The sequence below is a fragment of the Oratosquilla oratoria genome, chromosome 12 (assembly GCF_046742065.1).
Source record: "Oratosquilla oratoria isolate Oo_2021 chromosome 12, ASM4674206v1, whole genome shotgun sequence".
Lineage (NCBI taxonomy): Eukaryota > Metazoa > Arthropoda > Malacostraca > Stomatopoda > Squillidae > Oratosquilla > Oratosquilla oratoria.
The window spans coordinates 63,926,010-63,943,633 of record NC_134788.1 but is presented as its reverse complement, the minus strand read 5'-3'; the positions used below and the strand labels follow the sequence as shown (position 1 = coordinate 63,943,633).

Here is a 17,624-nt window from a genome sequence, read left to right as displayed (position 1 = left end):
ACTACATTGACATTTCTCCCTAATCCCTCTATGCACTCATTTATATCTACCCAAAAAGCCTCACTTTCCTCTACATTCTTCTCACTACCAGGCCCATACGCACTTACAAAAACTCACATCTCCCTTCCCAGCTTCACCTTCATCCACATCAACCTTGAAGAAACCTCCTTCCACTCCACTAAACGCTTTCCTATCTCTTCACTTACTAGTATAGCCACCCCTCCTCTCCCTCATCCCTTCTTCACTCCTGAGAACCTCCAAGCTACATTCCTAAACTCACACTCCTCCCTTCCTTTCAATTTAGTTTCACTCAAAGCCAGCACATCCATCTTCCATTTTTAAATAAATCATTAGGCACATATATATATTTTTGCACTGATTTTGTATTTCAAGTCCTTTGTCTGACAGAGCTGGCAAAACATTCATATTTTATATATGCACTAGATTAGTAGTACATATATATATAAAACACTATGGAATGATTACATTCAACCTAAATTTAAAAATAACTATAGAAACAAGTTATTACTAATTCTCAACTTTAATTCTAGCTTCTAACTCATTTCTTGTCTCTTCTGTTTTTAGCATTCACCAACCAGAAAAATATGTATACTCTGTATAGGTATATCTAAATTTATTGAATTTACATATAATTTGCAGTTTTTCACTCTCATAAACATATCCAAAGGACATTCTCTTAAACTGTTTCTAAATCTTTTATTTAATTCACTGGACTAAAACCTAATTTACAGTCTGCACTAGAGACAAGAATGGCTCCTCCAGTATCCATCACCTTTTCCAAGTCTCAAAACTTCATTCTGAAGAGCAACTACTACCATTTGTGTCACATTGTATATAATTTTGTATCTAATTTTTTCTTGCAACATCAAACTAAATATTTCTGTAGCATCAGCAAGAAACTCATGATAGTTAAGACAAAGGGCAGTAACATGTCCACTACCAAATGAAAAATAACTCTGTGAAATAGTGGAGATATCAAACACTGACCATTCTTGTACCTCATCCTCAGGTAATCTGTCCTGTAAATGGGTGTAGCATTTTCATTATTTCATCCAGCCATTCATTGTAAATTTACAAATAGCTACAGATTACAAAATACAACCATGTCTGTGTGCACTATTTACTGAACATAGTTGTTACCTTGTTTCCTGTTTCCTTTTCAATTAGAATACAAAGTTGGGATGGGTTTTTCCAACAGCTCCCTTTTGTTTTATCATAAATTCTAACTTTTCATTTTTCCTTTGGTATTATTTCAGTGTTCTTCTTTTATACAGATATCTCTACTATTCCAAGGACTTGTAATAGCCATTTTTTCATCAGTATATTCTTTGCTCCTTTTGTTATTCTTGAAATGTTGGTTTCTGTAGGAAATTCAACAGATTTTTTTTTTCTTTTCCAAATAAAATTTGAAAAAAAAGGGACGATCAAGCATTCAGTCATCAGGCATAAATCATTAATTTGAGGGTATGAAATTGATGACATACTTCTTGATTTATTTCACTGAATTGAACAAGTATTGGTGATGTATAACTACTGAATGTACAAAAGATCTCAAAAATATATGTAAAATTATGAAATTGTACACTTACATTTCAAAGGTCATTGACAGATTCTCACAATCACATTCCTTTTCTTTTGAATTCATTATTATGAAATTAAAGGATCAGCATTTTTAATTAAAACATTCAAATTTCATTTTGAAAACCTTGTGTACACACTTTTTACCTTTGTATGCTAGTTGTGAAATGTACACATGAACACATGCACAAATCTAACAGGGAATATTTTTCATCGCACAGGTCACATTGGAATGGCTTCTTTCCAGTATGAGTCACCATGTGATGACTGAGACCTCTTTTGTGAGAAAGCACAATCACAAAGGTCAAACTGGAGTGGCTACTGTCCTGTGTGGGGGATCACATATTTGGTCACACTGGAAAGGCTTCTCTCCTGTGTGGGTCTTCATATGCTTTGTGAGATGATGCTTTCCTGAGAAAGAAGATTCACACAGGTCACACTGGAAATGCTTCTCTCCTGTGTGGGTCCTCATATGCCGTGCGAGAGAACTGTTCCGTGTGAAAGCAGAATCACACAGGTCACACTGGAAAGGCTTCTCTCCTGTGTGGGTTCTCATATGTCGTGTGAGACTACCATTTTGTGCGAAAGCAGAATCACACAGGCCACACTGGAAAGGCTTCTCTCCTGTGTGGGTCCTCATATGCACAGTTAGAGCACTCTTTTGTAAGAAAGCAGAATCACACAGGCCACACTGGAAAGGCTTCTCTCCTGTGTGGGTCTCCATATGCTCTGTGAGATTACCCTTTTCCGAGAAAGCAGAAACACACAGGTCACACTGAAAAGGCTTCTCTCCTGTGTGGGTCCTCATATGCTGTGTGAGAGTATCCTTTCGTGAGAAAGCAGAATTGCACAGGTCACACTGGAAAGGATTCTCTCCTGTGTGGGTTATCATATGCTTTGTGAGATTACCCTTTTGTGAGAAAGCTTTATCACATAGGCCACACAGGAAAGGCTTCTCTCCTGTGTGGGTCCTCATATGCTGTTTGAGACTATCCTTTTGTGAGAAAGAAGATTCACACAGGTCACATAGGAAAGGCTTCTCTCCTGTGTGGGTCATCATATGCCTAGTGAAATTACTCTTATTTGAGAAAATAGCATCACACAGGCCACACTGGAAAGGCTTCTCTCCTGTGTGGGTCTTCATATGCTTTGTGAGATGACGCTTTCCTGAGAAAGTAGATTCACACAGGTCACACTGGAAATGCTTCTCTCCTGTGTGGGTCCTTATATGCCATGCAAGAGAACCCTTCCGTGTGAAAGCAGAATCACACAGGTCACACTGGAAAGGCTTCTCTCCTGTGTGGGTCCTCATATGCTGTTTGAGATTACCCTTTTCTGAGAAAGCAGATTCACACAGGTCACACTGGAAAGGCTTCTCTCCTGTGTGAGTCCTCATATGTTGTGTGAGACGAGTCTTGTTTGAGAAAGCAGACTCACACAGGCTACACTGGAAAGGCTTCTCTCCTGTGTGGGTCCTCATATGTCGTGCAAGAGAACCCTTCCATGTGAAAGCAGAATCACACAGGTCACACTGGAAAGGCTTCTCTCCAGTGTGAGTCCTTATATGCCTAGTGAGAGAACCCTTTTGTGAGAAAGTAGATTCACACAGGTCACACTGGAAAGGCTTCTCTCCTGTGTGGGTCCTCATATGCTGTGTGAGAGCAGTCTTTTGTGAGAATGCAGACTCACACAGGCCACACTGGAAAGGCTTCTCTCCTGTGTGGGTCCTCATATGCTCTGTAAGATGACCCTTTTCCAAGAAAGCAGAAACACACAGGTCACACTGGAAAGGCTTCTCTTCTGTGTGGGTCCTTATATGCCTAGCGAGAGAACCCTTTTGTGAGAAAGCAGAATCACACACGCCACATTGGAAAAGCTTCTTTCCTGTGTGGGTCCTCATAAGCTGAATGAGAGAAACCTTTTCTGATAAAGCAGAAGCATGCAGGTCACACTGGAAAGGCTTCTCTCTTGTGTGTGTCCATGTATGCTTTGTGAGAGCATCCTTTTTTGAGAAAGCTAAATCACACAAGTGACACTGGAAAGGATTTTCTTCTGTGTGGGCCATCAAGTTGTTTTTAAGGTGACAGTTTTGTGTGAAAGCTTTATCACACAGGTCACACTGGAATGGCCTTTCTCCAGTGTGGATTATCATATGAAATTTGAAGTGATTTTTTTTTGTGAGAAAGCTACATTCCACAGGTCACATTGGAAAGGCTTCACGCCTGTACTTTGTGAGAGAACCCTTTTGTGAGAAGGCACAACTGCACAGGTCACACTGGAAAAGCGTCCCTCCAGTGTGGGTCATCATGTGACATCTAAAATGACTAGTGATATAATTGTGGCACTGATGTCACACTGGGTCCTTTTCATCATATGACAAGTACAGAATCTACAGATAGCTCATCCAAAGCAGTGGTGATATTTACCTTCATCCTGAAAAAAGAAAGAAAAAATGTGATTATAATATTGACATCTGTCTCTGAAAGTGTGCAATATACTTTAATAAGATAGTGGAAGTTTTGCACACAAAATATTTCAAACTCAATTTTGTACTTAAAGAGACCCTTTGTACATGCCATGACCTATCATAAAATAGGGTGAAACACTAACAGATATCCTGCTATCATATATTCCATTCTACTTTGTCATTAGAAATGAGGTGAAAATCATCCTATAGCTATATGCATACTCATTCCCCCACAACCACAATGACTCAAATTTTGCTATAGGCTTTTCATCATGTCATGAGATTTGGAAGTGGGCAATGGCCCAGTTGGTCAATACAGTCATATTTCAATATAACTTCATAACATTCCATGTTTGGGCTCACAAGACCTGAATCTAAACATGACCAACTCAAGGAAGGTTTATTCAGCTCATCTGAATCAAATAAGTTATACAAGTCACATGGTTTAAGACACACAAACCACAGTCTGGCGGAAACACCTAGTTGGTATTGTATTGGTATAGGGGAACTTTGTTTATCAAGTGACTGAAATGATACAACAGAGTAAATCACTTAGTGGTTAAAATATAAAATGGAGGATGAAGAAGATAGGCAAAAATAGTGAACCAACAAAGAAAAGATTAGATGTTAGCAGGGTTGAATCAATGATAGGCATCATCCCCCAAAAAAGAGAGTTGCAACAGGAAAACGCCCAAGAGGAATCAAAGATATGAAAATATAGCATTTTCAGGGTTTACAAAAGCAAGTGGAATACTAGATTACAGAACTAATGAAATTACAGATTTAATAACAGAATATAGGGCAATGTATAAAGTGAATGTGTTGAAAAAACAAAATGTTGAAATTAGCAGGGAGCTTAATGATCTAAAAAAGGAATTAAACATAGTCAAAAGTAAGAATGAAAGAGTAAAAAATTTAGATACTAACAAAAATGAGGCTTTGAAAAAAGAAGCGAAAGAAACACAAGTGGTGACTGAGGAAGTTGGAGATTCCATAGAAGAGACAGATCTTCAAGAAATCAAAAATCAATGGAAAGTGGAGCAAGTTAAAAAAAAATAATAATAATAATGAATAAATAATAATAATAAATAAAGAAATAAATCAAGAAATTATACAAGCGGAAGAAAATGCAAAAGAAACAGTCATTAAAGTAATTAATGAGAAAGAAAATTGGGTCCGGAACACAGTTGATAAAAAAGTGTATAGTAGTTTATAGTAATAAAGAAAAACACAATGTAGCTAGATACTTAAGAGAAAAAGAGAAAGAAATAGCAAGAGTAATTCTGAAAGAGATACAAGAGGGGCAAGAAATAGAAAAGGAAATAGAGGAAGTGCATAGAATGGGACTATACTCTAAAGAAAAAATATAGACAACTAAAAATTAAACCAAGGTCTCAAATGACAGCGAAAAAAGTATTAACAAAAAACAGCAAAGCTGGCAAAAACTGAAAATTACAAAAATGTATGGATAAAAAGAGAAATGAGAGATGAGGAAAAAGAGAGGGAAAAGACACAGAGACCACAAAGAGAGGTTTTTTTTTTTTAGAGGACTGGACCTAAGGCTGAGAAAATGGTAAATATATATATATGAATGAAACACAGGAGACAAAACAGGAGTCATAATAATATAGATGTATATATATATATATTATATATTAAATATATATATATATATATATATATATATATATATATATATATAAATGAAACACAGGAGTAAAAAGGAAAATATTAAAAGTAGTGTATACCAACACAGATGGCATGATTTCAGGACTAAATGAATTAAACAACTATCTGACAGAAGAGAAACTGGATATAATGGAATTGTGGAGATGAAATTAAAAGGTCTACTACCACCAAATACTGTGGGACAAGGTTTATATAATCATTGGATAAGAAATGGAGAAGAAACAGGGTGGAGGAGTCATGTTTCTGACTAAGAAAGGCTTAAATGTGAAAAAGATAACAGGAAATAATAATGTGGAATTATGATAAAAGTTGAAAACAGTGACATGAAAAGTAGAAAATTTGTAGTGATATTTGTGCCCCCAAAAACATATTCTTGGACTGAGAGTGACTATTCCAAAATGTCAGAAGACACAGAGCATGCATTAAATGAAATACTGAAAGGAGGAAACTTAGTAATTATGGATTACTTTAACTCTATAAAAATATGTTGGGTGATGACAGTAAAAGGTGGAGAGGACTTTGGGGAAATATACTTCTGGACATGACCATTGAATACACAATGACTCAATGGGTAAAAGAAAATACCAGATATAGAAATAATGAAGAACTATCTAAACTAGACTTAATATTTACATCTGAGCCTGAAATTGTGGATGAAATGGAATACAAGACACCAACTGGGAAGAGTGACTACATACTAATCAAGTTTGAACTAAAAGTGGAAATTTCTTTGGGAGGAAATGAGGAACACAGAAAAGGAAGACTAATGTACAACAAAACGGATTTTGAGAAACTCTGATGAAAATTCTTTCAGAAAGCAAACTTGGGAAAACATTTTTAATGAAGAAACAAAGATGGAAGAGAAATGGACGATATTAAATCTATAATGAAGTAGATAAATGTGTATCAAAACAAAAACAGGAAAAGGTGTACATTAAATGCTGGTACAACAGAAAATGTAGCAAGGCAAAAGATAGAAGAGACAAAGCTTGAAAAAAGATGGAAAAGAAAAAATGGATAAGTGGCAAATACATATCAAACTAAGAAATGAATATGTAAAAATATGCAGGGAAGAAAAAATAAACTATGAAAAAGACATAACAGATAAATGTAAGGATTCACCTATATTATTCTACAGATATGTAAATGGCAAATTAAAAAATAAACAGGAAATAGTGAAACTGCATCAAGGGAATGTGGAATATATAGATGTAGAAATGGTTGAAATTATGAACAAACATTTAAAATCTGTATTCACAAATATACAAGCAATTGGGATGAAGGAAAGGGAGAAAGATCCCTTCCAATGAAAAAAATAATTGTGACACAGAAAGGAATAAGGGACCAAATAATAAACCTTGATGTCACATGGCCTGGACAGAATTACACACTGGATACTAAAAGAATGTATAAATGAACTAACAGTCAAAATATATAAGATAATAGATTGCTCACTCAATGAAGGAAAGGTACCACAAGACTGGAAAAATGCCAATATTTAAAGGGGGAGATAAGGAAGACCCAACAAACTATAGACCAGTCTCCCTTATAAGCACAATAGCTAAAATATGTGAAAAAGTTATCAAAAGTACATGGAGTAAGCATCTGGAAGAAAACAATATACTGAATCCAAGACAATTTGGCTTAAGACAAGGAAGATCATGTCCCACAAACTTCATTTGTTTTTATACAAGGTTGTTGTTGTTGTCATTCCCTAGACTGTCTGTCCGAGCAGTCCCGTCTCCCCAAGGAATGCCACAGCCGAAACTGGGTTTTCCCACAAATCCTTTATAGAGTGTATGTTGTGTTGTATGCATGCATGATTGTGTATAATGCAGTCGTCCATTATGTGTTGTATGGTATGGGGTGAAATGTTACATCCTGGGCAGCTGTTCACAATGCAGTCATCCAGCCTCATCTGGTAGCTTAGAAGTGCTGGGTGGTGGCCACAGCACAGTCTGGCCAGGTGGACTCTGTCCTTTCGTGGGAGAGAGGATTCAGAAGGGTGGATATCAGGGGGTCTGGCATACAGCAGTATGTTGTCTTTCAGTGTGTTAATGGAGCGGTGAGTGATATAATTATGAATCTGTTTCTGGAGGCTGGTATTTGGTGGTTGTGGAGGAAGAGAAGAGAGTATCTGTGTGTGATACAGGTCTTTGGGTGTTGTTTTAATGTTTCTTGGTGTGTGTGGATGTTCTGCTATGTAGTGTAGTGGGTGTGATGTGTTTGTGGTGGCTGCGGCAAGTGTTTGTGTGCCTCTCATGTCGAGGTGGTCCTTGACTTTGAGGACTTTTGTTTCATGATGTAAATGGTCTGTAGGTGTTGTATTTCTGCAGCCTGTAATTGTTTTTAGGGCTTTGTTGTGTGTCTCACTGAGATTAGGAGCCCATGCAGGACTCGCATAATTCATCACTGAGCGTATGCATTGTTTATATATTGTTGCATTAGTTTCTTTGTTTTGTCCAAATGTTGTTCCAGTGATCGACTTAAGTGCATTAAGTCTAGGTGTGCTTGTTTTTTATGTTTGTGATGTGTTTGAAAGACATGGATATATCATATGTTACACCAAGAATTTTCGGTGTGTTTGTGTGTGGTATTAGAGTGTTGTTGATGTAGAGATGAGGTATGTATTTGTGTTCTTTTGTCCAGTTGGTGAGAAGTGTTGCTGTAGATTTGGTTGGAGCTATTTTGAGTCTGTTTGTGATGAACCATGTGTTGAGTGTATCAAGGTATGGCTGGATTATTTCTGCTGCTTTATCTGTGTTACGATGTGTGCATGTGATTGTTATGTCGTCTGCATAGGAAGAGATTTGTATTTCTGAGGTGTCTGGTGTGGGTAAGTCATGCATGTATAGATTAAATAGTGTGGGGGATAGAACTGAGCCCTGTGGTACTCCATTCTTAATGTTTCTGATGTGCGATGATTGGCCATTATATGACACGTAAGCATTCCTACCTGCCAGATAATTGGCCAGCCATCTTTTGGTGTTATTGTGCATGTCTGTGTTATATATTTTATTTGTCAGGTTGTGGCGGGGGATATCATCAAAAGCTTTACTAATGACTACTGTTATAAGAAGTGTTCTGTGGTGGGGCCTATCTGAATTGATGCTATCTAAAATTCTTTGTGTGAGGTTTATCAGAAGAGTGTTTGTGGAGTGTAGTGGCCTAAAACACACATAAACACACCAAAAATTCTTGGTGTAACATTCGATACATCCATGTCTTTCAAACAACACATCACAAACATAAAAAACAAATGCACACCTAAACTTAACACACTGGAACGACACTGGAACGACATTTGGACAAAACAAAGAAACTAATATAACAATATACAAACAATGCATACGCTCAGTGTTAAATTATGCGAGTCCCGCATGGGCTCCTAATCTCAGTGAGACACACCACAACACCCTTCAAATCATACAAAACAAAGCCCTAAAAACAATTACAGGCTGCACAAATACACCACCAACAGACCATTTACACCATGAAACAAAAGTCCTATAAGTCAAGGACCACCTCGACATGAGAGGCACACAAACACTTGCCGCAGCCACCACAAACACATCACACCCACTACACTACATAGCAGAACACCCACACACACCAAGAAACATTAAAACAACACCCAAAGACCTTTATTACGCACAAATACTCTCTTCTCTTCCTCCACAACCACCAAATACCAGCCTCCGGAAACATATATCACACACCGCTCCATTAACACATTGAAAGACAACACACTGCTGCATGCCAGACCCCCTGATATCCACCCTTCTGAATCCTCTCTCCCACGAAAGGACAGAGTCCACTTGGCCAGACTGCGGTGTGGCCACCACCCAGCACTTCTAAGCTACCAGAAGAGGCTGGATGACCGCATTGTGAACAGCTGCCCAGGATGTAACACTTCACCCCATACCATACAACACATAATGGAAGACTGCATTATACACAATCATGCACGCAAACAACACAACATACACTCTATAAAGGATTTGTGGGAAAACCCAGTTTCGGCTGTGGCCTTCCTTGGGGAGACGGGACTGCTCGGACAGACAGTCTAGGGAACGACAACCACTCTCCATGTTGTTTTTGGGGTTAGGCAGGGGGAGCAGAAGGTGATATCAGGAGAGGAGGGAGTGTATAGGGCTTGGTGTGGGATATGTGTATGATTATGTGTGTTGTTCATGATAGTCAATGAGTCAAACTGAGTCTGTATATCAAGCCCTCTGTCTGTGTCAGGGTTGTCAACATACCAGGCAGACGACTTGGCGTTGAAGTCACCACCCATGATCAGGTTGGGGATTGAGGCTAGTTGGCTAAATTGAGGTCTGAAGGTGTTTGGAACTGTGGGGGATGATTGGGGGGGAATGTACATGTTAACTATTGTCAGTGTTGATTTGTTGCCTGTGTGGATTCGAATGGATTGGATTTCTGTAGTGTTATCTGTGGTAGGGAGGAGAATTTTGGTTGTGGCACTTGTGTCCACAAAACAGATGGAGTGGTGGATCAGGGTGATGAGTCCACTGCCATTGCCGTCAGTCCGGTCTTGTCTGATGGTGGTGTAATTATGAAATGATGGTGTTTTGTGTGAGTGTCTTAGTTTTGTTTCTTGTATAATTGCAATGTGTATGTTGTGTTGTTTAAGAAAGTGTCCAAGTTCAATGTTGTGTTGTAATATGTTGATGTTGTGTGTTCTGTATGTGTTGTATGTTGCTGTTTGGGGTTGAGGTTGGGGTGTTAATGGGGAAGGTATAGGATCTGGGTTAGAGGGGGGGAAAAGAGAGATTGGGGACAAAGGAAGGGGAGTACTGATTGGGGATAAGGGCAAAGGGAAATTGGGAGTGGGTAAGGGTGCTGGCTGTGGTTGGGGAGGTGGGAGTGGGGTTACTGGAGGGCAGGTAGAACATGTCCAAGTGTTTGTGTATTGGTTTGTGTCAGCAAGTGTTGTACAAGTGAGGTGGGCCCAGTTTTTGCACATATTGCACTGAACTGAGCCCTTTGTCTGTCTGCTCGAAGTAATGGGTTTAGAGCATATTGGGCATGTGTATTTTGTGGTGGGCCCAGGATTGCTCTCTACATCTCCGGCTAAAAGTAGAAGAGGGGTGATCACCGGAAAATCACCCCTCGGTGCAGAAAAAACGTAATATTGCATGTTGAGAAAAAAGGATTGTGGTATTCCCCAAGGCAGATGTAGCTCCTCTTGGGGATCGGTGCCACCTGCGTAGAGCCAGTGGCCAGGGCTGGTTGCCGCCATTTGGCCCCCAACTCTTGGGTTTGGGGGGTGGTCCCACAACATAGACACTGCGGCACCAGGACTGTATTCAAGGTTAATAGATATAATACAAGAAAGGGATGGATGGGCAAATTGTGCTTTAGTGGATTTACAGAAGGCATTTGATGAAGTACCACACAAAAAGCTAGCAAGAAAACTCGAAATAACAGGTGTACAAGGAAAGTTACTGAGGTGGATGGAAGATTTCTTGCACAGAAGAAAAATGAGGACAATAATTTGTGCTTTTTGATGAAATGAACCTTTTGCAATGGGTGGCACTCACTTGTTTGGTGATAAGGAAACGTGCCCATTGCTGATTAAAAAATAACCCTTATCAATGAATTGACATTGTGATGGCACCCCAGCAGTGAGGCTTTTACCCATAAAAGCTGATAAAGGCACAGAAAAGGAGAAAAAAATGCTCACCATTGCAACATTCAACAGATACTTAAGTAAATGAAAAAGGATTATTTCTATCGTAAATATCATGTATTAACAAAGACTTTGAGTATAATTTATATATAGAAATTTTTAGAATGTTATAGTAGAAAATAATTCCAGTCATAACATATGAAACCAATGTATGTTGTACGAAAAAGTTCAGACATCTTACTGAAAACTTACTCAAAACAAAGATTTTTTGGTTTCAAATATTTGGCAAGTTTTAAAGAATAATAAAGTTTTCTTAAAACTTACCATGCTAACACATGAATGTTGTGCCTCTCATGTAAGTTTTTATAAATTATTAAAATGATAAATAATATCGCTAGAGGGAATTTTATCGGAAAAAACACCATCGGTGCGACGTCACAAAGTCATGCATTTTATGACCTATGTATATCTTGATCTATTAAGATTTTAGGAAAAAACGAAACTATATGCAGTTTGTATGGTATTTGAGATTTTACATGCAAAGGCAGGTTAGTCTAAGTAAAGTATTAACCTCTTCAGTACAGGCCTTAAATCTTGCGGGCAGCAGCTGATGCCAGCTGTATGACATGTCGTAATAATACTCGCATCATAAAATATAGTCACCGCTTATATCGATTGTTCTCTCTTTCACCCGTGAATTTTGATAACCATAGAAAATGTGATTACAAACAGTTTAGAGAGTATGTCATTACGGAGGGGCAACTACAATAAATATAATCAAGACGCCGATATGGCAGCGTCGCGAATCCACTTGCTCCTCATGACGCCTACGTGTGCGGCACCGTATGGAAGGGGTTAACCCCTTCACTCCGGGCCAAAATCTCGCGGGCAGCATTAGCTGCCAGACGTGCGATGTTGCGTCATAATACTCGCATTATAAAAAATAAAGTCACTGCTGTATTGCTCGTTCTCTGTTTCACCCGTGAATTTTGATAACCATAGAAAATATGATGAAGCCAGTTTAGAGGGTATGGGGGTCACGCAGGTACGACTACAATAAATATAATCAAGACACCAACATTGGCATCCTCGCGTACCTACTTGCTTCTCATGACGCCTATGTAGGCATCATCGTATCGAAGGGGTTAATTACTGTATAATAAATGTTAATTACTATACAAGGTTTTATAATTAATTATTTAAGTAAATATGTGTACTGCTGTAATCTTTGTCTCAAATATGTAAAGTATAATACTGTTTACATATTTTAAACATTCTGGTACCCACATACACATACACAAAAACTCCTGGGAGGGGAGAGGGGAGCAAATCCTACTTTGTGGTTTTCACCTTTCATGGGGGGTTCTGGTTCCCATTAACTGCAAAAAACAAGGGATCACTGTAATATGTGATTTTCTTGGTGGAAATCAATAACAAAAAAGTTGCTAAAACCTATTTATTAACGAACAAAGTTGTGGAAGCTCAATGATATGCCATGTTTGTTTTGAGAGATGCTGTGGTCGAAGAAATGAAAGGATGGTAAATTAATTTATTCTATTCTAACCTAATCTATATTTAGTAATTCAGTACCTCAAATTCTAAAGATCATCCTGGTCATTGTCACGTATGTTGACAGCCTGATTATCATTGTACCTCGAGCAATTAACCCATTCAACTCCGATGACAAGATGTCTTGTCATTTGGTCAAATAAAACAAAAAATCATAAAACACCAAAATGTTTGATCAAACACCAGAAAAATATGACGAGGACTGACGTCATATTTTTCTGGTGTTTGATCAAACATTTTGGTGTTTTATGATTTTTTGTTTTATTTGACCAAATGACAAGACATCTTGTCATCGGAGTTGAATGGGTTAAGAGACAATGGCAGAGCCCCGTGTTCTCTCATAAAGTCCAAGAAAGCCCTACGGTCTTTGTAACAGCATTTATTCACGTCACCGGAGTCAGAGAACACCCAGTCCACAGCATGAAAGCTATCGTCTGATAGTGACTGCACTGGCATGGTGTCCAGACTATATCCTATCAGCTTTGTTAGTAAATTTGCTTGTAGCAAGTTTTTTTTTTTTTTTTATCTCCACCAAGAATATTGCCTATTATGTTCATGTATTATAATTTACAAAATTTCTATTTAATTTTGTAATGCTATATCACATGGGTGTACACAACTAAAATAAAACCCACCATCTCTTTTGGTAGACGCAGAGGTTGAATAAATCATGACAAATTTGCCTAATTTAACCTAACCTACATTAGATAATGAGGTACCTGTAATTCTAGAGATCATCAGGGTTGTCGCTGTCATCTCCGACCTCTGAATCTATCAAAACAATGGTGGGGTCTAAAGCCAAGGAGTCCACACAACTTTGTTCACTTGTACATAGCTTTTAGCAACATTTTCTGTTATTGATTTCAAAGAAAAATATTACACTGATGTATTATAATTTACAAAATTAATATTTCATTTTAAAAATCAAATATTAATTTTCTAATACTATATTAATATTGCGTAGGTGTGCACTGTGACTTTATATTTTTATTAGCTACTGATGTTACTATAATTGATTTCCATTATTCATACCTAAGGTTAAAAATACTCAGAATGATAAGAGCTAACCAAAGATATAGGTAATAGCAGCTGTGACTGAGAATGGCACACACCTTGACTTTTACATTCACATCTCCCCCTGCTCAGAATCATGAGAATGCCAAATTTGAAATTATGCACGGACAAACGGGAATTGAAGGTTAGCAAATGTGAACACACATGAATTATTGCCTTACCACTACATAATTGCATTTACGAATTCAAGAAGAATGCACACTTTGGTTCGCACAAAGCACAGCCACGAAAAAAGCTCTTCAAATTGCTGGGAGTCCAACTCCAGGCTTGCCAGGTTTTGACGTCATATGTAAACAAATATAACAGGGCGGAGGTGTAAGTCTTCTATTTTTTTTTTTTTTTCCTATTTCTACTTTCTACTCTTTGTTAAACATTATATGATTAATATCTTATATTATATATTTCACTATTTATACATTATATTTTATTTTCTATTTCTAGTTTTTATTTATATTTTCATATAGCATTTATGTGGATGTGCTGTCTTGCTGCATTGCTTCTGACCCTGGGTGGTAGGTTAGATGCAGGAATGACTGAGAATATTTTGACACCGTCTGTGATCCACACACTAACAACGGCATATACAAATTAGGTGTCACAAAATCCCTGGACAGTGGAAGGAGGAGTTGGGGCCGTGGGAAATACTCATACCTTGGGGAATTGGCAACGGGAGATAGCTGCAGTGGAAAGCCAAGGCCTAGGAGATTTGAGTCACCGACCGGGACCACACACGCACCATTCAAAGCGGGCGTGTCTATAACTCAAAAAGGGGGGTGGGACAGCTCATTCAGTAGAACACAATCCTAGGCTAATCAAACAGATCATCCTATTGTGAGTTTTAATGATCAAGATTATTTCTACAATCAAACGTTATTGACATGCAACACAAATCTTCAAAGTTCCAACTGAGTTATAATTAATTTTACTTAAGTATTCTACCTAGCTAGCCCTGCGCGACTTTTTAACTTCTAACTAATACTTCACCAATATGTCGATACTTGCTGCCATCTCTCGGTGGCTTCTGCTGGTTGCGGGGATGTCTTCAAATAGGTGCTGGTCCCTCTTTGAAGCAGGATGCATCGGCTGTCGATCGATACACCGTTGAAGGCGGCGGGAACCCATGGTTGTCTTCGTTGTGTGGCACACCTCGTGGCGGGTCGCGGGTTCGATTCCGTAGGCGTTTTCCAGTTTTCCCCACTTGTTAAAGTTCCTTTCTGGTCAGGATGTCCCGAAAGCGGATCGGCATGCCCCTTAAACACCGTGAGTGTTCCCAAGAGGCGAAACTCGTCGCGACAGCCCAAACACGTTCCGGGTCGAGGCAGCACTGGACGCGGTGGCACTGATATTGATTCGCGAGTTCTCCGGGCACTAGTCACTTATAATCAGCCGTGTATGACTGACGGTGATTAAACAGTTCGTATTAATGAGTGGAATTCGCGATGGCCACTCTACGAGAGAAGAGGCACATTTGGATCTTCCGAGGACACGTGTGTCCCACCTCACCCTGTGCAAACCCAAGGCGAACTGCCGGTCAGGCACTGACGGGTCAAGTGCCTGCCTATACACTTTATGGCATACACTCTTGCCGTTGTTCTTAATTTCAAATCTTAGTTCAGTAGGGAGCGCAGTGCAACGTTTATGTGGAAGTTGAATAATTTCTAGTAGTCCTTTGAGGTAGTCACTAATCACGAGAGAGGACGATATGATCCTAACTAGCCTAATTAAACTAGTCTAAACAATAAATTGCAAACGCGCACGGGGTGGGGGTGAAACCGTTAGAACCAATTCGAACGGTAACTCTTGGTTGAAATACACCAATTCTAATCCTAAAATAACAAATTACAACTGTAACCTGGACAAACAGTAAAACTGAGAGGATACAGAATCCCACACTTAATATTAAACATTCGTGTCTTTGCTCGCAGGCATATGTAGACACCTAGAACGAAAGGGAGGGGAGAGGGTTTTCCTGAGCAGTTAGAAGTCTCTCTCAAACTCGTTAAGGCACTGTAATTGACTGCCAAATTGGCACAACAGTTAATGAAGGTAAAGAGAAGGAAAAATATCAAGAAGTAGTTGCTAGAGGCCTTAAGAGTTGAGGCAATTCCATAGAGTAAAGGAAATTGATTGCCGAAAAGGGCTGAAAGGAGACGAGAAATTGTGAAGCCTACGGTGTCGGCGCGTCTCTTGAGCGAAAGCATTTGGTAACTGTGGTTTGAAAGCAGTCGCAAGAAAATGAGAGGCAAAAGTAGGCCGTGTGTCACAACCCAAAGTTGTGACATTAGGGTCCACACAATATAAAGCAGCAAGATGGATCAGACGCGATTACAGACACACTACATCAGTCACTATGCCAAAGGAAGACATTGCAATTAAAAAAAAGAAAAGAAAAAAAAATACAAATGCACAAATAACAAATGATGTACAAATCACCCATCACTACCTCCCTTTCCTCAACCCAAATCCCAATCGTAACCCTAATTCTGACCCCACCCTTAACCCATTAAACTCCAATGACAAGATTCTTGTCATTTGCTCAAATAAAACAACAAATCATAAAACACCAAAATGTTTGATCAAACACCAGAAAAATATGACGTCAATTTCTGATTGTTAGTGTGTTATGCATAGGGCCTATAGTACTTAAAGAAAAATTCGTCCCACCCCCATTTTTAATCATGTGTTCTATTTTTCTGTATAGGTCATGGATCGCTCCCTAATTCCCCACAAGAGGCAACAAGTTAATGACGACGATCAAGAACCATGTACTTCTAGTTCTACTGAAAATCCGGAGTTGGAAGAGAAGGTGGATGATGACAATACCCAGAAAAAGACAAGACGTCCTCCAGGGCCAAACAACATCAGCCTGCTGCCAGATAGTGGGCCTACTTGTCATGATTTGAAGAAATATCCTTCACACATCCAAGGTGGTCAGACAAGACCATTCAATAAAAGATGGCACCAACAATATTCTTGGTTTGAATATTCCGTGGTCAAAGATTCAGCTTACTGTTTTGTGTGTCGTCATTTTACAACTTCCCATCTTGGTCGAGGCGAACAATCATTCACCCTCACTGGATTCAAGAATTGGAAGAAGGCAACCATGTCTCTGAAGGCTCATGATACTTCAGCTTGTCCTAAATTTGCGATGCAAGCTTGGGGAGAATTCATATTGCAGAAAGTTACAAGGGCAACAATTTATCAATCCACTGATGCCAGGCATGCCAAGACAGTGGTGGATAATCGGCAGTACATTAAAGCAGTTATTGATGTTCTTCTCTATACATCATGTCAAAATGTTGCCCAGAGAGGGGGATGAGTCCGACAATCGAGGAAACTTTTTTGAATTACTTAATGTGCTAGCCAAGTATGATCATACAGTTGAAAAAAAAAAGTTGATGGTCTGGGGAATGCAAAATATACTCGCCACGATATACAAAATTAATTGTTGGAAATAATGGCAGGTATGATCAGAAAGGAGATAAGTGATGAGGTGAAACAAGCAGTGCACTTTGCCATCATGGTGGACGAAACGAAGGATATAGCGAAGAAGGAGCAGATCTCTATTGTTGT

General features: G+C 38.8%; 1 protein-coding gene across 1 annotated transcript; it reads right to left on the bottom strand.

The window, feature by feature from the left end:
• Positions 1-535: 535 nt before the first annotated feature.
• LOC143031914 (uncharacterized) lies at positions 536-14,333 on the bottom strand. Its single transcript, XM_076196283.1, has 2 exons — positions 14,213-14,333; positions 536-4,032 (listed from the first exon to the last, which is right to left on the bottom strand). Exon 2 carries the CDS (start codon positions 3,749-3,751, stop codon positions 1,904-1,906), a length of 1,848 nt encoding a protein of 615 aa, XP_076052398.1. The 5' UTR covers positions 3,752-4,032; positions 14,213-14,333; the 3' UTR covers positions 536-1,903.
• Between the last annotated feature and the right edge of the window lie 3,291 nt (positions 14,334-17,624).